Consider the following 25905-nt stretch of genomic DNA (forward strand, 5'->3'; position numbering starts at 1 on the left):
AGGGGTCCTTGAAGTTCTTTTGTGCATGATAGATTACTGCAGATCAATTTCACTTTTTCTTAGCTTCAATGTAGTTCTTGTCAAATGCGTGTTTTACTAAGTTGGTGATCTGACTACTCACCAACCATTTTAAACTCCAAATTTTCGGGAGTGTGGTACCTTGGAAAAGCTTTACTTGATGCCCTTTCAAGCTGTATTGGGTGCCCTGATTAGTCATCACCCGGACAGTGGTTGTTGTTGCACGACAACATGAGGCCGCAAACTACTGTATCAGTCTAGATATACCTGACCAGACACTACATGCATGCTCTAACACATCCCCCACAGTCACCCAATCTATCGCTGTGTGAGGATCTTGTGTTTTCACTGAGTGAAATTGACACTGAAAGGAAAGTGTCATTCATAAAGATATGGCAACAGTTCAAACTGCTGTGACCAATGATGTACTGAAAAGCATCCGAGGCAGAGCTTTTTCTGCTTGCTTCCGTGACCTCCAGAAACAGTGGCAGCTGTGCTTAGGTAGCAGCGGGGACTACTTTGATAAAACCTAAGGTGCTCTAAGGTAAAGCTATTCCAACTATTTCTATTCTGTTTCTGCAATAAGTCCTCCACGATTGGTCAAAAAATTTTTGGGCTACCCACACTTCGCCTTCTGGCACATATACGGCATCTCTCCGACAACTCTTTTTTGTTGAGGGTCCATTTTGTGTCATTTCTAACCTTCCATAGCACGCCGCCACGATTTTCGGCTAGTTGCCGACACCACCCTTCTCATCAGGTGATGTACTTTTAATGCGCTAGCTCGGCTCTACTAAAACCCTCTCCAATTCTGTCAAGGTAGGCAATGTCATTTGCTTTGGAAGCAAACAAAAATGACCTCCTATAAATGAGGAGAGTATTTGATTTAGAGATTCAAACAATGCTGTGGCTCACTGCTCGATCTTTGCATTGGCAGTTATGTAAACTTGATGTCGGTAGATTGGAATAAAAACAGAGTTGTATAGTTTTACATTATAGGGCCCCTAGAGTCATTAGTTTGGTAAGTTGAATATAAGTGATATTTTATAAGCACAGTCCTGGAATTTTTCTGACGAAGGTTGTATAAAGGATGTTATGGTTTTTAAAATAGTATTGATCACTTATCAATTTCATGATTTCTTATCGATCACGATTTCTGAAACAGTGCTTTTTCTCATTCCTCCTTAGCCCCTAATGGTAGTTCTGACATCCACATGGAAAGGAGCTGCCCGCCTGAGTGAGCAGGCCAAGCTGCTCATCCATGAGAAAAGAGGCCCAAAAGTCTGCGTCTTGTACGCTGGAGGAGCAGAAAAAGGAAAAGAGGTAATTTTTCAGTCAGTCCTCTTAAGCAATTGATTGTGAATCAAAAACATTGTGTTTCTCTCCTTTTTATATAGATAGAACTGGTCAATGGCTGTGATATCTTGGTAGCAACTCCACAATGCTTTCTGCGCTTTCTGACCAATTACGACCGTCTCATCGTCAACTTGCGTCGATGCTGCCATTTGGTCCTGGATGATGGTGAAAAGCTGCTGGACAAGTTTGCAATAGAGGTACATATTGCTATGTTGTCATTGTAACTGTTGCGCTATGATTCATTATGCCAGAAATGTCAGTGTTCTCTCATCTCAAAACTTTTTTTGACAAAATATTGTTGGCTGTTTCATTTCAACTTGCCAGGCTTCTTGAGTACTTGTCCCTTAGTATTGTGTCTTTACATTGTGGTCATTTGTTTCATGCTTACTTCATATCTTCTAGCACTGCACCAACTGGCTACTGTTAACCAGTGCCAATATGAGCTGTTGTCTTTTGCAGCCATCCAGCTTTGGAACTTTTGAGTATAAATTAACATTGTTAACCTTTTCAGTGTCACTGACGTACCAGTGCATTTCTTTGTTTCTGTCCTGCCATATCACTCATATACGTGTATGTTCTCCATTCGCTCCACTTGGCTGTGTGGAGTAACACCAAATTGGAAAGCTCCAAGGTGGTTCTCCCATCTGTTGCATGTTTCTAAAAGCACATTTTTTCCGCTCTCTATGTTTGTTCAGTATAGGTTTTTGTTAGTGGCTGTGGAACATGCCACCATGTTGGCATGGTTGCACCGTGCTGAGCGCATGGTTTCGCAAATGCGAGGGGTGGCTCCTGGACTTTGTACCTCACTAGGGTGGCGATTTTCCATTCAAATATTCACACCATAGCACAGGACCACCACTCTGCCTATTTCTTCCATCTGTCATATGTTTATACAATATTTAAAAAAAAAAATATTCCATGTCACTTTATCTTCACTACAGCGCACCTCCTTTCCAGGAATGAGGGTGCTCCTTTTGTTGGTATGCCTTCTCCAGGATGGCTCTGCCCTCTTTCATATCTCTTTCATCTGTTTCTCTCTCTACTTTGTCTGTTCAAGTTTGATTAAACGAAATTGCTCTTTCCTTGAGCGTAAGCTGCGTGATGCTTTGAGATGGCTGCTTGCACAGCACCTTCAACTGTTGATTAGAACGGCAACTCTTCCAACTCCAAATATGAGCCAAGCTCGCACTCAGTTGAGGACAGCTCGTCATGCGCATGTGGAAGAGGCAGCATCAACCACATCGAATTTTGACAATGACACCGTGAAGAAGTACTGAGAACGATGGTGTTTTTAGTTTGCTGCGTGTTTTATAGCTTTTGTCAGGTAGGAATGTGACAACCATACCAAGAGACACATTGCCATTATCCATGTCAGTTTCTTTTTTTCCTTTTGCAAAATTAAATATACACTGTTCTGTTTGTTTTATAACATCCGAGAAAAAAAACGCCGATGCTGAGGGTGCATCACTTCCAAAAAAAAAAGAACCCAACACTGAAAGGGTTAAATGAACTGACAGCCTTCCAGAATGCAGTGCTCCCACTCTTGCTCCAAATTGTGCCAGATGGAATTTCCTGCACCATCCTGATAAAAGAACATGATTTTACACTGAAGTGCACCAAAATTAGAAACTGTGCAATATGTATATGGCTGCTGCATACATGCATAGTGCACATGGCTTAATAAATCGAAATTCCCATTATCTATATGTACGCATTACTGACCAATCATTCCGACTCGATGGCGACTGCCTAAATGACCCAATGATCGGGTGTCTCGAATATCTTAATTTGGCAGAAAAGTGACATTATTCCACAAGTGGCTAAAACAGTGTGCCATATTCTCAGATGACCATTTTCGAAGTAACGCTCACTTATGCCGGATTTCTCGTCACTAGCATCAGACTCATAGGCATCTACGAGCAGTGGCTGCGGCGGCATTCATGGGCACTGGGCCAGGAACGCTGTCATCTGTCAATGTGCCTAGTGCTATTCATGCAAAATGTCACAAAAAGATCGTCCAAAAATTAATCCAAACCTTGTCAATGCGTTGCTACGGGCACGCATGCTTGCCTACAATCTGGTCAGTCCGTATCTCTGTCATTGCCATGCTGTCACCACAGATAGATCAAAGTACAATCAGTGCATGCACTGAATCTTCAAACCTTGGCAACATAACAGGACTGTGATTTTGTAGTGATGCGTTTTCCGGCGCCACTCCTTTTTGCACTTCATCAGTGGTAAAAGCGGTGTCCCGCCTGCATCATCAATGGTATCTGCCAGCTGTGAATGGTGGCTGATAAGGGCGGTATCTAGGATCGAGCAGAATGCATTGCTACAAAATTGCGGCCCAGAAGTCGACCTCTCTATCATTGCCGAAGGGCGACGGATTTTTTCAGGAACAGTCATTGTCCTCATTGGAGCAGACGTCGAGTGTGGAGTCGACCCCGCTTAAAGGGACACTAAAGGCAAATACTAAGTCGACATGGACTGCTTAAATACCTTTCCAGAAACCTCGCAACGCTTATTTTGTACCAAGAAAAGACTTAGTTTACAAGAAAATTGTATCTGAAGGGTCCGAATACCTTGTTCAAAATTCAAATCTCCCGCCGCACAACTGGGGGAGTGCTGACGTTGCATACGCTATTACTGCCCTTTGCTGCCGTCAATGAGTAAAACGGTGCCCGACAGATGGCAGCACCAAGCCAAGAGAAAGCGGCGGATTTGCCACTGCAACTGCTTTTTGGTCAAGCGGCGTAGACCGTTCGGGCATCCCGCAACATCATATGGAAGTTGAATTCTCTGCTACTTGCAGTTTGTGCGAGTTTCACGAGCCAGCAAAACCAGCGCAGCGTTACGTGATCAGGGAAGTACTGAAATGCGAAAGCGTGGGCGGCGAAGAGTCAAGCGAAAATGAAACCTTTCTACCGCCCGCATCATTGTGAACGGTAATTTGAATGAGTTATTTTTACTAAACATGAAATGGGACTGGAGAAGTAGCATTTTATTTGCTCTTATAATACAATACGAGGATGTTTTTTGGAACGAGTAGTTGAGTACTAGTGACAGAATTTAACTGAGGAGTGCTTTCGTCATTGGGCAAGTTCTTGAATGACCTAGGGGAGTTTCTAATCATGTCCTGCATTTACCTCGATTTCTCGATTATTAAGGCTCTGTTCGCCATAATATTGATGCCTTAGTGATTCTCGAGCACTAACCTATCACTTTAGCTTGACTTAGTATTTGCATTTAGTGTCCCTTTAAACAACTGGAGGTCACCGGGAGCATATCATTACAGTGAAACCTCATTACTATGAACACCATGTTAATGAACTTTTCAGATTAACGAACTTTTCAGAAATCCCCTGCTGATTTCTTATGGTTTCAACGTAAAAATATTTCAGTACTACAAACTTCACAATACCGAGAGAGAGAGAGAGACAACTTTATTTATTCCATCTTAAAGGAAAAGGGGCTGCGGGAAGAAGGCGAGGGAGGTTATCCTACTCGTGGTAGGCCTCCTCTACCACCTCAGCCCACCTCAGGATAGCTTCCTGAAGTTCGGGGTTGTAGCTGCGCATGGCAGCCTCCCACAGCTCCCTACTACTTAAAACTATACAAAGGTTAAGGGGAGGGGAGTGGTTCTTGCATTGCCACATAATGTGGTTAACGTCCACTCTGCTAGCAGGACAAAACTTGCAGTCTGAAGTAGGGTATATTCCCGGGGGAATTTTGTGACGTAAGGCAGGAGATCGAAAAGTGCAAGTCTGTAGTTTACGCCATAGTACCTCGTGTATGCGTGACGACCGATTCATTAAAGGAGGGAGGGTTAGACGACCAAGGCGGTAATGCCCGCAAATGTCGTGGTATGTAAGTAATCTGTCTTTAGAAGTGAATGCTCGAGGGAGATTATTGGCGTCTGAACCGTCCCCTAGTCTAGCCTGTGCTCGGTTCGTGAAAGCTCGAACACTTAGGTGGGCCGCTTCATTGCCGATTAGGCCTGCGTGAGCAGGTGTCCAGATTAAACTCAGAAGTTGGGCTGGCGGATTGTGAGATAGTATGGCTAGGGCTTTCCTGCAAACCCTACCCGCTCCGAAGTTGTGTATGGCAGTTTTGGAGTCACTTACTATGACAGAGTAATAGGGTATTGTTGCGGCGAGTGCCACCGCTGCCTCCTCTGCCTCCTCCGAAGAGGCTATAATGGATGCTCCCGTCGCAATACTGCCAGTGGCGTCAATGACTGATATGGCGAATTTGTGTCCACACTGATACTCTGCGGCATCGACATAGAGCAGGTCTTTTTAGTTAAATAACTTTTTCTGCAGGGCTTTAGCTCGGTGTTGCCTTCTATGTTCGTGATGAACAGGGTGCATATTCTTAGGGAGAGGAGGGATATGAAAGTGCTCATGTATCGAGTGGGGAATATTGAATCTCTCATTGGTCATGGGTGCTGGGGCAATACTTAACGAGTTTAGGATGTGCCTACCAGTGTGCGTGTGCAATAAGCGCTGGTATTGAGCGGTCAGGTGGGCTTCTGCGAGCTCACTAAAAGTATTGAAGGTACCTGTAGCCAAAAGTCTCTCAGTAGAAGCTCTACTTGGCACTCCAAGAGCAAATTTGTAGGGCCTGCGTATCAGTGAATTAACTTTATCTTCCTCGGCCCTAGTTAAGTGGAGATAGGGAAGGGAGAGTGTGATTTTACTGACAGAAAACGCCTGTACCAGTCTTAGCAATTCTGCCTCGCGGAGATCTCCATGCTTATTGTACACCCTTCCATTAGCCGTGCGGTGTGACCTACGCTGGCTGTAACCGTTTGAAGTGTATACGTATTGAGTCGGTTAGATTGAATGTGCATGCCAAGTACACCAATTTTGTCTACTACGGGAACTTGCTTCCTGTTAATGTTAATCAGAATGTTCGGCGTAACGCGTTTATTTGTGGATAGAAGTAGCAGTTCAGATTTGGTGGGCGAGCACTCGAGGTTCATGAACTTGGCTCTCGTAGCCACTGCATCTGCAGCCTCTTGTAAGGTATCTTGAATGTAGCCATCCGAGCCACCCTTAATCCATAGGGTAATGTTGTCTGCATATAAAGAATATTGGAGATCCTGTATTTGTGCTAGTTTCCCAGTAATAGGCCTCATAGCTAGGTTAAATAGAAACGGTGAGAGCACAGATCCCTGAGGAGTGCCAAAGCTACCTAGGGTGATTGGGGGCGAAGTTTGATCATTGAGTTTTATGACAGCTATCCGATTGGTAAGAAATTCGCGGATGTAGTCATGCATTTTTCTACCACAGTTAATAACATTCAATTCACTTAAGATAGATCCATGATCTACGTTGTTGAATGCGCCGCGAAGGTTGAGTCCTAAGATGGCTTGGGTGTCTACTAAACGTAGGAGTGAGAAGGTCATGCTTGAGCCTTAGCATGGCAACCTGGCAAGAAAGCGACTGACAAAAGCCAATCATCTCTGGCGGGAATAACTGATTGTCTTCCACATATTTATTGAAGCGATTAAACATGACATGGTTCGAGCGTTTTGCCCAAGCATGACGTGAGAGAAATAGGTCTAAGATTAGCTATGTCGGAGGGTTTATTGGGTTTGGGAATAAAGATTACTTTAGCAGTTTTCCATGAGCTCGGAAGAGAGCTGTTATCGAAGCAATGATTATAGTATTCTGTGAGGGCAGAGATTGATTTGTCATCCAGATTTCGGAGTAATTTATTATTTACGTTATCTATACCGGCAGCAGATGTAGTTTTAAGGGAAGCTAAGGCATGTCGAACTTCTGCCTCCGTTATGGGGGCGTCAAGGAGTTCGTTAACCTCGCCTGTATAATCTGAATTCTCGTGAGTTGTGGTAGGAGGGAGGTGTAATCGTGCAAGCTCCTGAAAAAGATGGGGAATATTATCCTTGTGTTTGTGCAATAATTGAGTGATGTAGTGAATGTGTTGGGTGCGCGAGGTCGAGGGATCAAGCAAATGTCTCAGCAGTTGCCAAGTCTTTTTACTACTGAGATTACCATGCGTGCTCTTACATACTTGGCCCCATTGTTGATTAACTAGTTGGTTCGCATATGCTTGTATGTCATCGTCATGTCTAGCTACACGGATGCGAAGCCTGCGGTTATGGCTGGGTCTTTCACAATACCAAACTTTTCACAACAATGATCGTTATTCAGTTTCCGTGTCATGTTAACGCCTCATTGCTACAAACTAACACAGAACCTCATTAAGGAGTTTCGGAAAAAAACGCAAAAAAATGTACTGACACTGAAACGTACGATGCGAAATAATAAAAAAATTAGACAACAATTGTTGACATCCACGTAATGTGAAGTGTCGCGTGGATCGTTGCAGCATGAGACAGCGACGGTATCGAAATAGTGGTGCTCCAGCTTCCCGAGATGCATTTTGCTGTTTTCCTATTATGCCCTAGAACGAACTACAGGGCGCGGCGAGTGCGGCGAGCATGACGTCAGGGCACGGACTCGCGACGTTTGACTGCTGCAGTTCGAGCTGTTTCAGGGCACCTTTTGCAGTTTTTTTTGTTGTTGTTGTTGTTCGCTCTCATTCCCTCTGCTTGTACACTTATGACTGTCGTATCGAATATATTTTTGTGACGTCTTCGTTTGCGAAAATTTATTGAAAGAGCTTATTTCTTAGATGACAATACAGTTCTCACAGGCAACACTACAGGGCCAGCCGAAGGAGCGCAGACCAGCCCATTACGGGTTTTTTATGCGTGGATCGACAACCGCAAAAATATAGCATATAAGAATCCAGTTATAACACCATGCCTGCTGCAGTGCAACAAGTATTCAGGGTTTCTACCAAACAGGAAAACCGGGAACTCTCAGGGATTTTGAATAGTCTGGAAATACTCAGGGAATTTGTGCTTGGATCAGGGAAAATTGGGTGTAACTTTTTTGAACGAGAACGAAAGTCGCAGTATTGCTGGCTCGAGTAACAAAAGGGAATCGTGAAGAATCTATTTTGACGCCGTGTTGTCAGCTGGAGGAGTGTCCATTGTGCAGTCAACGACCGACTTTCCGGATGCCCGATAATTCGGACAGCTTCGCGGCACCATCACCTACTCCATAGAGTCAGTGTGTAAGAACATCTGAAATTCCGGATGCAAGAACCCTTTGCCGTCCGATTTTCCGGACTGTTTGCCGTGACCGCAGGTCCAAAATCATATTAATCACTGCCACCACCACTGCCATTTTGATTACCTCGCTGCCTCGAACCGGCGCTCTCGCATGCAGATGCGCTAAGAGCAGTAGCCACCACCCCAACAATGCTAGGCCTAGCTACTTCGACGTTCGCTACCAAGCTTCTTGCTTTTCGACACCGTGTTTTTCATTAAAACAATTCGCCGCTGTCAGCAGTGTCATCGACTCCGCCTTTGTCATCCTCGTAATTGTTTTCGAAGCACGTAAAGCACAACGCATTGCATAATGCCGGTTCGCAAAAGTCAGCTTCGCCTTCGTATAGTAGTGCTACGCGGTGAAGCATGAGGAACAAGTTTGGAAAGGGGTAATTGTCACGGGACACAGTATGTATTCCTTAATTATACATGCGTGCACGTGCCATCTCCTGTCACAGCAAAAGCACCAATGTGCCTAATAAGTATACTGGCAGGTATCAGAGCTTTTTCGGATGTCCCTGTGGAGATTTGAGTCCAAAAGGGCCCCTCACCTGGTCTGGCCATCTTGAGCTGACAAGCTCACAGCATACTGTATTAATAATCGTGTTTGCAAAGTATTACATAGCTACGAATGGCGAAAAGACCTGACATTTCAAAGCGAACGCCTTTTTCCCTTCTCCTCGCGGCTGCCGCGCTCCAAGCCGGTGTATGACGTACAAGTTCTAGTGCGCCTACGTACAAGTGTTTACGCTGTGACGTCGCTCATGGTGACACGTGACTTCAAGAATTATTCAAGGCAACATCTGTTATTTGTTTAATATGTTGCTTGAATAGACAAATTAAAGCTTAGAGAAATAATAAAACACACAAACCGAATCTGCATGTTTTTGTTTTACTTCACACCACAGCAAGAGAGATGCACTTCCGTTTCATCTCCTTGTTCCCACGTTGTGCAATCGCCCGGGCGGACACCGAAAGCATGGGATCATGCTTTGTGATTCACTTGTGTCTGCCTCAGTGTATGTGTAGCACTGACTTATACAGCTAGTCAGGTGTCCTCATACAGAGTGCTCAAAATCATGGGCTGCACGAAACAAGACAATCACAACAGCTCGCGCTCGACGCCATCAGCTGCGCAGCATCACACACAAAAAAAAAAAAAGAAAAGAAAAGAAAAAAAGGCAAGGAGAAAAAAAAATGAACGCAGGGCCCGTGTTGTATGCGTCACGCGATCCTTGAGGTCTGTTGTGGGAGAACGCAGGGAAGGAATTTCGCATGCGGAGGTTAGAGGGGGGCGAGTGGAGTGAGTGTCCTGCTTGGCAGTGGAGCTCACCTCCTGAAATGATGGGTTGGCGGCACTAAAATATTTGTCTCAGCTATTAATGAAGCAATTTGATTTTTCTTTTTTTTTTTTTCGGCAGAACGCTTCTTAATGGACATGTTAACAACCTCCAGCGTATAACCAAAATCGTTACGGGGACTGGTGAGGGGCCCTTTAAGGGCTGTAAAATACATGCATTCATTTTTTCGGACGTTTTCGCGGCCCCTAGGGAGTCTGAGAAATCGGATGTCTGTACAACTGACCAAGAGGATGCTTCAAATGGTCTGTGGGGCGAACGTGCAGTAGAAAGAAGACGAGATCAGAAAGGACCTACGCATTGAAGAATGACCAGGGAAGGAAGCGTGCCACTGCTTCTTTGAAGGAGCTTGAGCTCACAAAAAAATAGTGTTGGCTGATGCCAAGATGCAGGTGTCCCTCGTGCAAAGAAAATAAACTCTTTAAGGTAGTGAAACACAACACTGAAGCGTTGTGCGTGGGCTGAGAGTACGTGAGAACAGTTGAGGTTTACGTAAAAGCTGTTGTGAGAGAGAATATTACTTGTGAGAAAGTTCTGGCCTCATGAGACTGAGCTTGCTCTCAATTGACAAGTAGCTCATATTGAAAATATTTTCTTCTGCATGCATCTCCTTTTATTCGTATTTTAGAATGTTCAAGTCGATTTTCAATTAGTTTTACCATGTTTTTTCTTTTTTTTCGAAGGTATTTTATTTGCTATGCATTTCACTAACCCCTCCCTTCTCTTTTCTTTACACTACTCCTTACTATTAAAATTGGATGAAGTAGTTTTTCTTTGTTTAAGATACTTAATGGAGAGTTACAGCATTGTGTGACATGGTGTCAGCCCGTCTTGACATACGACAAAGTTCTCTGTCACTCGGGGAATTTTACGAAGCTACTCAGGGAAAACCTGGAAAACTCCGGGAATTTGGAAATGTCAACTTGGTAGACACCCTGAGTATGCCACAAATGCTGGCTATATATGATTTCTCCAAGAGTTAACTTGATTTTAATCCACTAAAACAGGTTTGCTCACGATGAGTAGTTCATGGTATAATATCGAATTTTTGCATTTCTTCACAGAAACGCTTGGTAGTAATACGAGGACGTAACTAACACTGAAGTTTAGATTCTACCAGCACCACTTGCTTCTTTAACTGCTTCTCAAAATTAGGCGGTTCTTCACATGTTTATTTTAAGTGGTGGTAACTTGAAGTAAAGCTGATTGAGGCTTACAGCTGTTTGCAGAATACGAAGAAGAAGGTACCAATATATATTCCCATTTCCATGCTACTTGTTTAACTCACTTAAATAATTTACTGGTGTTTGTTGTTTAGGGAATATACATGACGAATCTGTTTGGCAAACTTACGCGGGTTGCTCGGCCCAAATTTTTTTAGTGAAATCTGTCTTTTGGACCGTTTCTGGCTGCAGCCAGAAAGAAGCCGAAGCATCATTCATTAGTACTAGGCAACATATTGGGGATATCATAATTCCCCACTGGAAGGTCAAAAATTAAGTGAAATATGTAAAGCCTGTGGTATCTTCCTTATGAATGGCAAGGTTTTCTTTAATGTACTGATGAAGCGAATACTTCTCCATTTGTATAATTAAACAACACTGGATAGAGACGTGGTGAGGCAGTAGGTGCTTGAATTTTCCTTTTCTAGGCACCCAAAGCTGTGCTGTAATACGTCGAGTATACTTTAGGCATTGCAGTTGGTGCTGTAAAAAACTGCGTCACGGTTCCAATTCAAAGTTGTAGTGAACTGATGAGTTTCGCGAACAATGCGTGCCTCGCCATAATGACAGTGGGTTGGTACCGTTGCGTGAGGGGTGTGCCATATTGTCGATAAAGGCTACTGAGGGACACCATGAAATATTTCATTGCTTGGAATTGATTGGCTCTCGATCTTAACCACAAAGCATTTCTTTCAGTTGATTGCTACTATGGTATTAGTGAATTAACTATGTAAATACTCTACATGACGCACTGTCATCTTAGCAGCCATAAGCAATTCTTTTTATGTGGGCCTGTTTCAGAGAGGTGAAAGCAGCCATAAACTTTTTCATACGAAATGTGCACCTATTTCTTTTAAGCATTAATAAAGTGGCCATATTTGACTAGAACAACTCACCAGAGTAATAAGAATTATGATGACTGCTTCGCTGGGCAGTGTCTTTGTAATGCGGATAACATGTTGACACAAATGCCGAGATTTTTCTTCCATGTAAAATGTGATGTCTCTCATAGCTAGGCACTAAGGGAATGTGAAGTGTTTAACAAAGCATCATACACAACTTCACGTGTTGAATTTGCCGACATTTTTTTAACGCAAAATTTATGGACACACGCGACGTATATATGCATTGCAAAACCAGTAGACCCCTTCAACACTACATAGCTTGTGATATCCAAGCCACAAATTTTCTCAACTCACGCTTTTAAAGAAGAAACTGTGGTTCAGGCATGGCAGTAGAAAGAAGCCGACATATCCTTAAATAAGTACAGCTTGAGTCGCCCATACCCCAAGCATCCATGAAGTGAACGAGTACACGCGACAGCCAAGCGTGCTGGAGCGAGCAGCGTCCTGGCACTGATGTCACTCGCGAGTGGGTGCCACCCCAAGTTCTTGCCTTTACTTGTGTGGTGCTTTTAAGAGGGCGACGGGAAACCAAAAAGAAATCGAGCTGGTGGCCGACACCAGATTCCGCGGAAGTATTGCGCCGCCTGCAACAGGAAACAGGAGCATGTTTGGATTATCGCCTTATAAAAGCTTGCAGCATGCTACTGATGGCACTATGCGCTACGCACTGTTAAGCAGAGAAGTGAAGATGCTTACCACAGTAGCTTTGGTGGCGGTAGCTGTGAATGCGGCGTGCAACGGCCGGGTGAAGATTTGGTGGTACCGGAATAAAAAACTGTGTGCACCGTCGTTTTCACAGGAGATGGGCGGCTATATACTGCTCTCGATCGCGCGCGCCTTTTCTTGTTCTCATGGGATCTAGCAGCCGGAAAAGGCATACGATCGCAGCCTGCAGCAGGGAACGGCGGCGTGTTTCGTTTATCACCTATTAAAAGCGTGCGCTATGCTTCTGACAGCACCACGCTCTGTGAAACAGATAGACAAAGACGCTTATTGCAATAGCATTGGCCATGATAGTTCTGAATGCCGTGTGCAACGGCCCCGGAGAAGATTTCCTGGTACCAGAGTGAGAAATTGAGTGCGTGCCGGTGTTTTCACGTTGAGACAGGCGGGCGAGTATTGCGGTGAAGCTGCTGTGGTGGGCAGCTATATACTGTTCCCGATTGTGTGCTCCTCGCACGTTTTCTTGTTTACGTGGGATCTAGCTGCCGAAAAACGTATCATACTATCGCAGAAAGGAGCACATATGACAGGACTGGTGCTACTTCCAACTTGTGTTTATTCAAATTATCATCCTTTATGCTCTGCGCAACAGTTAAATCATGCACTCATCATCATAGAAAAGCTTGTATAAGTGAACCATGTCATATAAAAGATTGTATGGTCAATCAGTTCATGTGCCTTGATACCTCAAAATAAATGACTTCTTTTTCTTGCTGGCGCAGTTGTCACCTGCTTTCCTTATAAATTATGCTTCAACTATTTCGCGTTTGGTTTTTGTGCTTTCATTCCTCAGGAAAGTTGTCACCAAACATGGGTGTGCATGCGCACTTTTTGAAGTGTTCAGCCAAGTGACTACCGTATCCTTTACTAATTTTATTATTGTGATATCTAGCCATGTAATTGAAGCACTGGCCAGTTTGGCCTATACAGTGAAACCTCATCAAACCGTAGTTGGCCAGAACTCGGAAAAAATACTTAATAAATGGCAGTACTGCTTTATCGAAATAGTATGACATCACCCACTTTTTTGTCAAAAATGGAACTCCAGAGAGAGTGCAATGAATGGGCAAAAACATACAGTATTTGTTCACTTCGCGCTACAAAAGTCTCGTTATTTTCGTTTGATTACGCGGCGGCCTAGCAGCGACAACAGCGGCCTCAAACTTACTGAAGCTGCAAGCCAGCTTTTCAGCCAGTCCCCTCTTCTCGGCAAACACTTGCAGGGCAGATTCCTCGTTGGCATTGCATATTCTCCGTGCATGGGCGCGGTAGCACTGCTGAAGTCATGGGGCGCCTTTTTCATTGTGGGGTGCTGTTTTCGTCGCAACGATTGCATTCATGCAGCTGACTTAACGCGCAGCTTCTGCCATTGTCGGGTCTGAATCTCTCATGCTGTTGCTTTCCGTGTTGTCTTCATCACTGTTGTTAGGCGACACTTTGGCAACAGAGGCAATGGTGGCAAAAAGTCGAATCTCGTAGCCAACATCTTTTCGCGGTTGCAGCAGTGCTGCCGAGCAACTATTTCACATTCCAAACACTACACACCGTAGTCAACAGCAGTTCCCTGTCGTGTGCCAGTGCCGACTTCCTTGTGCCACGTTCGATAGCACAAACAATGTCCAATTTTCTATGCTGAGCTTCCAGTGTTTTTATCCGAGCTTCACCATGACGCTAGACCTGAATGTTGCGCGCTCTGCTCCCTACACTGCGCTGACGCCAGCCCTTCCTTGCACGAGTATTGGTACGACACCGAAATGATGTTGATGTGGCTTCACGCGCAAACGCACAGGGCACTTGGAGGCCATTGCTCTGATTTCTAAGGCTTGTTGTTCTGACAGGCCGTCCGATGGGGATGATGCACCGCCGTGATTGCACGAGGAAAAGTGCAAACACTACGTGTTGATCGATATGTATGCAATAAGCTGGTATGGTTTATGTGGACAGAAAATGCATTTATGTTCAATGGCCACTGAGTCGGGGATTTGACTTTACTATTTTTAAAACGAAACTACTGTTTAAGCAGCTACGGTTTAATGAGGTTTTACTGCATAAACAAATGCTGGATGTGCAGAACACACACTGCGCACTCTCGAATGGCTTGCCGGGGTCTGCTAGTTTCGGTTTCTGGGAGGTGTTAGCACTATAGCCGACGACCATGCCGCGGTGATGCCAGCAACATCTCAAAGCCATAATATCGCTATTTCCACTGAACTCAATAGTGAAATTAGCACGCAGTCATACAGGCAGAGACCGAATTATTGAACAGCTTGCCTTAAGGCGTCTGAAGTTTCAGTCGTACTTACACCTTAAATTTATGAGCCAGTGAAGGCACTCTATACTCCGTTTCATATATAGCAGTCAACGCTGTGGAGGCTAGAGAGACTTCTTGCAGTAGCTTCATTCACACTTGTATAGAATCTAGTGCTTTTTGACTGCAGTTGTGCACAACTGTTTTTTTTTTGTATACGCTCAGTATTAATCCTTTGAAACAAACTGCTAATGCCTTGTTTTAGATTATGTTGTTTTGCAGCCCATCGCAAGGAGCCTCACGTGCATGCTTGCGTGAGTGAACGCTGTTGGCGTGCAGCGAAGCATGGACAGAACGTGTGGAGTGATAACTTTTCTTGACCAAACTTCTTGCGTAGCTTCCACAGCGTTGACTGCTATGTATGGAACGGAGTATAAGTAGTCAGAACAATCGAGCTTGTCTGAATTCTTAGTGTCCGAATAATCAGTTGGTGCCTGTTGTGAACCAGCCAGTTACTGTGTAGAGGCTTCATCTTTATGAGGAAATGCAGACCATTGAAAAGTGCCTGGTGGCTAAAGCTATGCTTGAGCATTACCAGGGGCTCATCAAAGCTGCCTGACTCAGAAAAACATTCATGACATTGAGCCTGGCCAGGTGTTTCTGACTGATGATGACTGATGTAAACCTTCAGCCTTGCTAAAAACTTAGCGAAGCTGGCAACTGTCAATAAAAAAAAATTCATAAGAAGTAAAAGGCAATGTCTAAACAGCTTCGCTCAATTTGAAATAAACTAATTACATCACGCTATGTGAACAGATTTGTTGTCTTCATTTAAATTAAAGAGATAATCAAATTTAGATTTTCCTTTTATTTCATTTGGAGGCAGAGCAACATTGCTTTACAGCAAGCAAATGCTTTCTGGAATAATGTGAGTCAATTTTGAGATGTTTGAAATACGGACAGCACTCTATGAAGTCTAGTGGGAAAAAAGCACTGCTTGTGTTTGGGCTTGTGGAAATATTCAATATTTTAATACCTGCGATGGTTGCTTAGTGGCTATGATGTTGGGCTGCTAAGCATAATGTTGTGGGATCGAATATCGGCCACAGCAACTGCATTTCGATGGGGTGAAATACACAAAATGTCCCTGTACTTAGACTTAGGTGCATATTAAAGAAATCCAGGTAGTCCACTTTCATCCGGAGTTTTCCCCCTACGGCGTGCCTCATAATTAGATTGTGGTTTTGGCATGTAAAACCCCATAATATAATTTTTTAAATATTTTAATAATTGACTGAAATATTCTGCGATTTATTCAACGTCGTCACAGTATTCGAAATGAATGAATATACATATTTTTCTGTGTATAATACTCACCCCAAATTGCAAGACCTCGGAAAGAAAAAAAAAACTAAATAAAACCCGCATAAATAACTGTATGCAATGACCAAATCTTTGTTAGAACAACCTCCATTCACAAATGCATGAATTGTCCACGTCGTATCTTTGACCTGCAGTTCTGTTCCCCACCTCTTTTAGTTTCATGGCAGTTTGGGCTGCAGTGCTGTGAAGCCACAACTCGAGGTGAAATTCGTACTGCCGTGTAGCTACACTCTTAAATATTCAGATAACCCACCACCGATCTAACTGTTTAATTAAAAAAAAGATTTATGTATTAGACACACAAAAATATGGTAAATATTCAAACGTATAATTGAGAACTTCAGTTTTAGTGAGTGAGTCTCATTGCCTAAGTCATAATCAAGACAAGGCAAAGGCTAATTTGTTTAGAGCCACCTACTGATTTCTGCACATGCTTGGTTGTTCAAATTTATTATTTGAAGCAGCCACGTGGCTTCCTGAGAGTTGTGCGGCTGCTATTAGTAGGTTTGCATCGATCTGGCACTACACTGTAACTTTTGTGGCCAGCACCTGGCAAAACAGTTCTAGTTAGGCCTAACAGCCAAGACAGGCACGACGGTTGATGGCATATTGTCACGAGAAGTTTGCCACTTTGATGATTGCGTCCATAATCATCTGCCTAGGCTAAACTGAGTGCCAAAAAGCAGCGAGCCTGCTTAGCAAGATCGTCTGTGCGCTTAGAGAACAGTAAGAGTTAAGCTCACATGTTAACCTAAATTATCAAGCTGAATTTGCACAACACAGCATAAACTGGTGCTGTCACGCAGTCAAGATTGCACTTCACAGCATCACAATGATGCACGACAGATTAACTCGAAACACTGCGGCAGCCTCAAGCACCACAACAGTGAGCAAGGTCCTGTAAACAAGTTTCGTGTGTTGCAGGAGTTTTATCAAATTGTTGAACTTGGATTTTTACTTAAAAACATTTGAATAATGGCCCTTTGAAAATTAACTTACTCCAGAAATGAACTTGTTTTCTTTTTGGCAAGTAAAGAACCAACTTTTTTCTATTTGTCAACATATGGCTATTGTGCTAAGGTTTCATGCTAATCCCACTCTTTGAACTAGTTTGCTTCGACTTCGCTTCGAACTAAAAAATCGATATTCACGCAAGCCTACCTATATTACAGTGGGTGCCCTCCTTTACTTTGCAGGTTACTTCAGTGATGAATGAGTTTCGGCGGTGCACGGAGCAGCGCCGACCAGGCATGCTCCGTGGCCAAATTGTGGTTTGCTCAACAATGTGGTCTACTGGCCTGAACTGGTTTATACGTATGACATACTTGAGTAAAACCCCCTTGGTCATGATCACTTCATTCTACGAGGCTGCCATCTATGCACAGGTTCCAACTATTGCCTGCTTTGGTGACCCCCACAGTCGACATGAAATCTTGCTCAGTAAGTGCTGTCCTTTAAGTGAAATAGTTCTTTATGGGGTACATAAAACATTTGCTTTTCAAAATGTCCTTATTCTCTATCTTCAACAGGAATTGTGGAAGGCAACCACAATCGAAAAGTGGTGGTCTGCACTGCCGACAGACAGTCGGCCATTGATGTACATCAGTTGCTCTTGTCATGTAGTGTCTATTGCCTGCTGCTTCATGATGAGCTTACCATGGCAGAAATTTGGGGTAAGATTCTACAGTGGTGATGTATATTTTAGAATGATTTGCGTGTTTCTAGCGGTTCAAGAAAAAGTGGTTCAAGATTTCAGTGCATGGGATTCAAGATAAGTGAGTTCACTAGCTTAACACCACTAATCTTATGTATTTAGAATACACAATTTGCATTTCAAACTTGTGCTGGCAACAAATTCATGAGCAGAATTCTGGCAGGTAAACAAATGCACTACTGTGAGCAATAAGTTGTCGATTAATTAGTCTGGCGTACAAAAGTGTCCTTAGGGCATTGTGAAAAGTTATACCTTAAGTGCTTTAAGTTGCACTTGTGAATGCAGAAGGTACCGATAGCTGTAAATTTCTTGGCAATTTTCAATGTGCAGAGGTGACAAATGAATGGGCAACTGAGCGTCCAAAGACCAAGATGCCTGTCCTTGTGGCTCAAGACAATGTGCTGCCCTTGGCCAACATTCGTGATGCTGGTGTTCTCATCCACTATGACGTACCTGAATTGTCCAAGTACAACTTTGGCTTTCGCTTCTCCTGCCTTGCTGACCGTATGCGTTCATTCAATGACAAGGCAAGTTCATTAGTTATGTCAACTGGGGCGCACATTCTTTAATGCAGCAGTCTTTATCACGAAAATGCTTACTGGCTTATTCATGTGCATGAGCATTAACTGCATGATGCATTTTTGGGGACGCTGTTGGGTGCCGTAGGTAAAGTGCGCAATTTATTAATATTTCTTGCAACCGTGAGTATCTCTGGGAATTATTTCTGTCGACACTTTGCTACATGCTGAATGTGCGCTGTTACTTATGTACTAGAGAGTCTTCACGTGGAAATAAAAAAAAAATGGCAGCTCTGATTTGGCTCAACTTTCCCTAGGATTTTCTCCTGTCATTGGTCATATGTGTAAAAAAAGCCACTCAACAGTGGTTGACGTCAAAGCAACACAAGGTCTTGGGTGCATAATTGTACCATGTGGTTTGTTGTTTGGAGCAAAGTACCTTCAGTATCAGCCCACATTTTTAGACTACTATCTTTTGGAACGGCCCATCTTTTTTAGTGAGTAAAGCCACACTTCCAATCCCGGTTTTAGGCGTGCACTGTCAGCAAGTGCATCTGGGTTTAATTTTGGCGTTTTTGTGCTAATTATGCATTTTTACTACTCCGTACATACCTCTAAGCTGTCTTGGTGCATCTTTTTTGTTCCAAGCTTCATTTTGACATGTATTTCTGTGTTCCTTAATTCACTAGAAAGCTTTAAATTGTCTAAATAAACAAGAAGAATGTTGCCGATAACCTGATTCCATGAACTTGTTTTCAGATCATGTTTTCAAATCACGGAGACCTTGTTTTCAAATCATATTGCGTTATTTGGTTTCAAGTACAAGAGAAAGCAGTAAGCAGTGATGTACAGGCTGAAGTGTTCGGTGTCCTGTGGTCTCTCCTTTAGATTGTTAGGCCATGCGAGTGTCAGGTGCAAGGGGGTACTACTACTGCCATGATATTTTCAACTATTCGTTTGTTGCATTAATGAAAGTCCTAGACCTCTGTAACCCACAAAATATAGTGACCAACCTGAGAGCACCGTTAATAATTTCATATACAGTAAAACCTCGTTGATACATTTCTATTATGTACGTTTTCCCGGCGCCAACGGTTGCAATCGAGAACACAAGAAATGACCCAATAGAGTTAAGTAAGCTCATTTTTTACCGGTTCATAAGTTCCCGGAAAACACAATTTTTCAGCACCAACATTCAGTACATCGCTAAACTGCGATCATATGATAGGTATTCTGGTAGCTGGATCCGACGTAAAGAAGAAAATGTGTGAGGAGCGCGCGATTGAGAACAGTATATAGCTGCCCACCGCAGCAGCTTCACCGCAACACTCGCCCGCCTGTCTTAACTTGAAAACACCGGCACGCACTCAATTTCTCACTCTGGTACCAGGAAATCTTCTCCGGGGCCGTCGCACACGGCATTCATAGCTATCATCGCCAAGGCTATTGCGATAAGCATCTTTGCCTATCTGTTTCACAGAGCGTGGTCCTGTCAGAAGCATAGCGCACGCTTTTAATAGGTGATAAATGAAACACGCCGCCGTTCCCTGCTGCAGGCTGCGATCGTATGCATTTTCCGGCCGCTAGATCCCATGAGAACAAGAAAAGGTGCGCTTGATCGAGAGCAGTATATAGCCGCCCATCTCCTGTGAAAACGACGGTGCACACAGTTTTTTATTCCGGTACCACCAAATCTTCGCCCGGTCGTCGCACGCCGCATTCACAGCTACTGCCATCATACCTATTGGGATAAGCATCTTCACTTCTCTGCTTTACAGTGCGTGGTGCATAGTGCCATCGGTAGTGGAATGCTCGCTTTTAGTAGGCAATAATCCAAATGCGCCGCTGTTCCTTGCTGCAAGCGGCGCAATGTGGGCATCAGGTATGATATGATATGACTTCGCAACGTCCGGTGTCGTCCACCAGCTCGTTTTTACTTCGGTTTCTCGTTACCCTCTTAAAGCACCACGCTGTATGAAAACAACAAAATGCGTCTCGGGCTGCCGGAGCACCACCAGCTAGACACGTGTCGGCTTCTCGTGCCGCAACGATCCGCGCAACGCTTCGTATTACGCAGATGTCAATAATAGTTGTCTGTCAAGTTTTCTTGTTGCTTTGGATCGTGTGTTTTCCAGGTCAGTACGTTTTTCCTTGCATTTTTTTCCAAAAGGTATCAATGAGGCTCTACAGTAATAGTTTTCCAGTAATAATAGCTTTCTTTTCACTATTTCTTCAAGAGTTTAGAGGTCTACGACCTTGGTTTAATACAAAAGATCTGTTGTTGAAAATACCAAAGCAGTACCCCGTTTATGATGCATTCCATTTATTCCATGAAATAAGCAACCCGCTGACCTGCGGAAGGAACACAAGTGGCTTTTAGAAGAAATGTGAAGGTGTTTTTCTGATGATAATGCCGCGGATTCAACTTCCTGCTATGGTGACCACATTTCATTGGTGGAGAACACAAAGATGCCCCATTTCTTACATTTAGGTACACAATAAAGAAGGGCTGGTAGCAAAAAATAATTCAGAGCCTTTCATGGCGGCATTTCTCATGATGCTGTGTTGCTTTGTGGCAGTAAAAGAATTCTATCAAACATACGGTGACGTTCAAGTCAAACCTGGACGGTTCTTTTTCTGGATTTCAAAACATGTTTAGATGCATGGAAGTGGTCTGACTCCTCGAGGTATTCCCTGTGAAACTGATGTACTGCTGAAGTGTTAGCCTCCAATAAACTCTTTCAGTGGTCCAAACAAATTATAGTCGCTATGAGCGAGGTTGGGACTGTATGACGTATGTGGCAGTGCCTTCCAACTGAGTTTGCACAAAGTACAGATTGTGCTGTGCATTGTACTGGATGGAAAAAGAAAAAAGAAACACCTGTGGTAATCGGGACAGGCTCTTTGTTCCTGAGTGCACTGTGTACACGTTTGAGAACCTTGCTGTAGTACTGGCTGTTGATGGTCTAGTTGCTGGAGAAAAAATCTGTGTAAAAGATACTGCATTCATACCAAACATTTGTCGCTTGAGTTTCAGACAAGCTGCATCATCCAGTATCGTCTTGCAATGACATCCGGCTCTCTAGAAACTGTTGGCACCCCTCAAATACAGTCGAACCCTCTTATAACAATATTCAGGTGCCACGAAAATTTCATTATTATAACCGATAATTGTTATAACTGGGTTGCATGAAAAAATCAAAATAGGGGAATGGCAAAGCTGTTGTGAGAAAACTATAATGGCAGAAAGGCCAGTGCCCTTCCCCACCACCTTCCTCCATCCGGGTGCTGATTGTGTTCACTCATTTAACTGCTTCCTGGGCACTTTGATCACGTGTAACAAGCTGTGGCTGTCGGCATTGAGGAATGGCACTGCTATAATAACTGCAAAGAGGTGTTACAGGGGGCAAGCAACATGCGAGCACCGCCGAAGCATCACTTTGGTGGCCCGAAAAGGGGCCTTTTAAAAATTGCGTGAAGGCTGCCTCGGCAGCCTCTTAGCTTGGCAAATCCAGAAGAAACGCTGAGGCGAGATCACGACAAGCACCTCGCCACGTGCTTCTCACTGGGTTGCACGAGAAAACCCTATGTCTGTGCATGCTCTACGCAAAGCTTGCCGACACCTTTCTCCAAGGCATCCAGGTGCTCCACGTAGTGCAGCGGAAGGTAGGCTCAGAATCATCTGCCGGGCCTCCTGTGAGGACAACGTTGAAGCAGTCTGCCCTGCTGCATCATCGCTGCCATCGCTATATGTTGCAAGCATGTTTGCGACGATCGGCTCACCGGGCAGCCTGCCCTATCGCGTCATCGCTGCCGTCGCTATCTGATGCAAGCATGGTCGCGACGATCGCCTCATCGGTCAGAAGCACTTAGTTTCCAAATCTACAGTCATATGGTTTCTTTTCACGGGCAATGTCATGCATTGCTGATAATCAGGGAGCAGATCACCCATCTTTCGTTTCGGTGGCGAGAAACCATGTGGTCAGGAACGATTTTCACAAATAACGAAGACCAATGCGAGCGACTAAGCTTTTTGCATAATGTCGCTGAACGAGGAGCCAGCGAGCAACGTGCGAGCAACCTGCGAGCAGTGCAGTTGACGTGGTCCATTCGTGTTTCGGAGGGTGGGGCGGCGTAGAGCTGTGGGCGCAGCTGAGCTATACGTGCAGCCCATTCGTCTTTGGAGGAGTAGAAAGGCGATGGGAGAGAGGCGCGCGGAGATGGCTAGAAAATGAGCACGCGGCGGTTGTTGGAGCAGCGGCCCATCGTGCAGTGGCTCAAATTTCTCGTTTTCTTTTTTCCTTTTCAAGGATTTCGCATTTCACTATCTTTTGGCTCGAACACCCAGCAGCCAAACTTCATCGTTATAACCGATAATGCAGCATCAGGGCATTGTATAGTAAGCAGGTTATTTCACCATGGAAAACATACAAAAGTGGACGGTGCAGCAGCTTCTCATTGTTATAACTGGTATATTGTTTAAACCGGTATCGTTATAAGTGGGTTCAATGTATTGTGCTCCAGCATATAATCTCGCTACCATGCTGAGCTTGAAGTCTGCTGTGAATTTCAGTGAATATTAGGCTTCCATTCATAAGAAACGTTTTGTCCCACGAACAATGCAGTGAACGAATACGAACTCCACAAAAATATTACAGAGTTTTCAAGATGCATACGCGTCAAGGAGTTCTTTTTCGATAAGCCAGACGTAGGAAAACAAGATAGAGACTCTCTTAGACCACCTAGCACGTGGACACTGAAAACCGAACAGTGCCCAGACCTGGATTTATACATAAAGCTGATCTCAAAGGAAATTCTAGAGTCAGTGCGGCATTGCCGGAAACGCAAAAATTTGTCCCCCGCTCAGCACCAGATTCTTAAAGAACTTGCGGAAAGGTATAATATTGTAATAAAAGCAGCAGACAAAGGCGGCAGTATCGTAATCTGGCCTATAGAAAAATACAAGAATGAGGCCTCCAAACATCTGAGCGACCACACCCATTGCAGAACAATCTACTTTAACCCAACTTCAGACTACAGCAATACTGTAAAAAACATAATAGCGGCGCTCCTGTCCAGGGAACTAATCATGCAGTCTGAATATCGCTTCATGATGTCCAAGAACAAAAAAAGCAGGCCGCTTTTATCTTCTTCCTAAGATACATAAAGTTCCCATCAAAGAAATATTTACAGCAGAAATCCCAGGTCGGCCTATCGTGTCTAATAACAACACACCTACTGAGTCACTATCTAAATTCTTAAATCACCACCTGTCAACCATCCCCACCACCCTCCCTCCTATCTTTTGTTCAAGACATGATGCATTTCCTTCAAATTATCAAAGGCATCAACGCCAACCAAATCCTTTCCGACCGCGCCATTCTAGTCACTTTGTATGTTTCTGCCCTTTACACTAATATACCCCTGAGTGAAGGAATTGAAGCCATTTTTAAATCCCTCGCAATCAATCCCCGAGCACACGCTCCTGAAGTTTACCTGTCGCTCCCTAGGTTAGCTCTCACGCTCAACTATTTCGGATTCGATTCTATTCACTATCTGCAAATTTTTGGCACTAGCATGGCAACACCATTCGCTCCCACGTATGTGAACATTTTCATGGGACACCTTGAAGCAGACGTTTTGAAATCCTACCTTTTAAAACCCCACACCTATCTTCGTTACATCGACGACATATTTATAATATGGGAATACGGCACAAGCGCGTTAACAGACTTAATTAGCCATTTCAATTGCTTTCACCCAAGTATTAAATTTACTGCTCACCACTGCCCTAGTCAGATCAACTTCCTCTACACGACGGTCTACATAGAAAACAGAAAACTAAGAATGGCACATTACCGGAAGCCTACGGATAGCCAGCAATATTTAGACTACAACAATCATCACCCGCGACACTGCAAGCGAGGAATTTTTGTCGGACAAGCAAAATGAATAAGAAGAATTTGTAGCAAATACCACAATTATATCCACCACCTTAATGACCTTAAAACAACACTAGGAAAAAGAAACTATCCTTAAGTTGCTCTCGATAGAGCTTATGATGTTGCGTCAAGATTGGAGGGAAAGTTGGAATTAGCGAAGATACAGCCTACACCAGAATCTGACAAACCCCCAGCCTTCATAACAAAATATTCTAATACATTTGCAGATAAACAACATCCTGCAGAAATACCACCCAATATTATCAAGTAACGAATGTCTGAGAAAAGCGTTCCCGGATGTACAAAGGGTTACCTATCGCCGTAACAGGAACGTTAAAGACATGTTAGTGCACGCAAAAGTCGGTCAACATAATTCCCCCATTATAAAAGCATGTTGCCGCCCCAGGTGCAAAACCTGCAGGCACCTTCAAAGTGACATTAAAATTAAATGCGCAGCAAATAGTTGTACACACGAAGTCAAATCTAGCTTCACTTGTACAAGTTCGGCTGTGATTTAAATGCTGGAATGTTCCTTGTGTAAGAAACAATATATCAGTGAAATGGGACAATCAATGAACGTCAGGTTAAACTGACATCACGCGGACACAACTAAAAAACTTCTCAAAGCTGCTGCCAAGCATTTCAACCAACCAGGTCATAACTTTGAACTTAAACTCTACATCTTAAGGCTTTTTCACATGCTGCAACTGGAACGGTTAAAATCGGTGCAATCGCATGTGTCGGAATGCAATTTTTAGAGGGCCCATTTCACATGATTGCTATTTAGCAGTGCAACTGGTGCAACGCCCAGGGTTGCTTACTGCCAGGTTTTGTGGCATGCTGCATAATTCTTTTAATGTAATGAATAAAACATTTACATTATAATATTTTTAGCTTTTCTTTATTAGGAGTAAATAATATGTGTGTTTTGTAATTTAAAAACGTGTTGAAGTTAGGATTTGTTTTGGAATGCGCAACGGCGGTTTCTGAAGTTCAGTGCACTGAGACACGACACACGTAAACTGCTGTTCGCAGCTGGTTGTTCAACGCTGTGTGTTGTCTCGTCTGCATTCTATGACCATTTCGTTCTGCTTGCGCTACAACAATCTACAAGATGACCTATCAACAAGTTCATATAGCCAACCTCACCGCAATGCAATATTCGGAATTTAGCGGCCACGAAGTCGTGTCAGCTCAACAAGATCTTCATGCTACCCGTACTCAGCGTCAATTTCTCAAGAAATGATGTGTGCATATTGCTCGTGATTGCGCATATCTGCTCCTAGCCATATTCTTGCACCAAACGCAACAATAAGCACCAGCCCAAAAGCCTGCGTCTGTCCCTGAACGAAGCCACAAATGATCTGTGC

The 25905-nt window shown here is 43.8% G+C and overlaps 1 protein-coding gene across 6 annotated transcripts in view; it reads left to right on the forward strand.

Annotated features, from left to right (window-relative positions):
* LOC142559637 (putative ATP-dependent RNA helicase TDRD12) overlaps positions 1-25905 on the forward strand; it is a 220059-nt gene that overhangs the window by 91400 nt on the left and 102754 nt on the right. For all 6 annotated transcript variants that reach the window (XM_075671239.1, XM_075671210.1, XM_075671233.1 and 3 more), the window contains 5 exons: positions 1207-1341; positions 1416-1571; positions 17558-17801; positions 17891-18034; positions 18406-18602. In XM_075671239.1, the coding sequence (XP_075527354.1) occupies positions 1207-1341; positions 1416-1571; positions 17558-17801; positions 17891-18034; positions 18406-18602 (876 nt within the window). The remainder of the gene's footprint in view (positions 1-1206; positions 1342-1415; positions 1572-17557; positions 17802-17890; positions 18035-18405; positions 18603-25905) is intronic.

The sequence above is a fragment of the Dermacentor variabilis genome, chromosome 1 (genome assembly GCF_050947875.1).
Source record: "Dermacentor variabilis isolate Ectoservices chromosome 1, ASM5094787v1, whole genome shotgun sequence".
NCBI lineage: Eukaryota > Metazoa > Arthropoda > Arachnida > Ixodida > Ixodidae > Dermacentor > Dermacentor variabilis.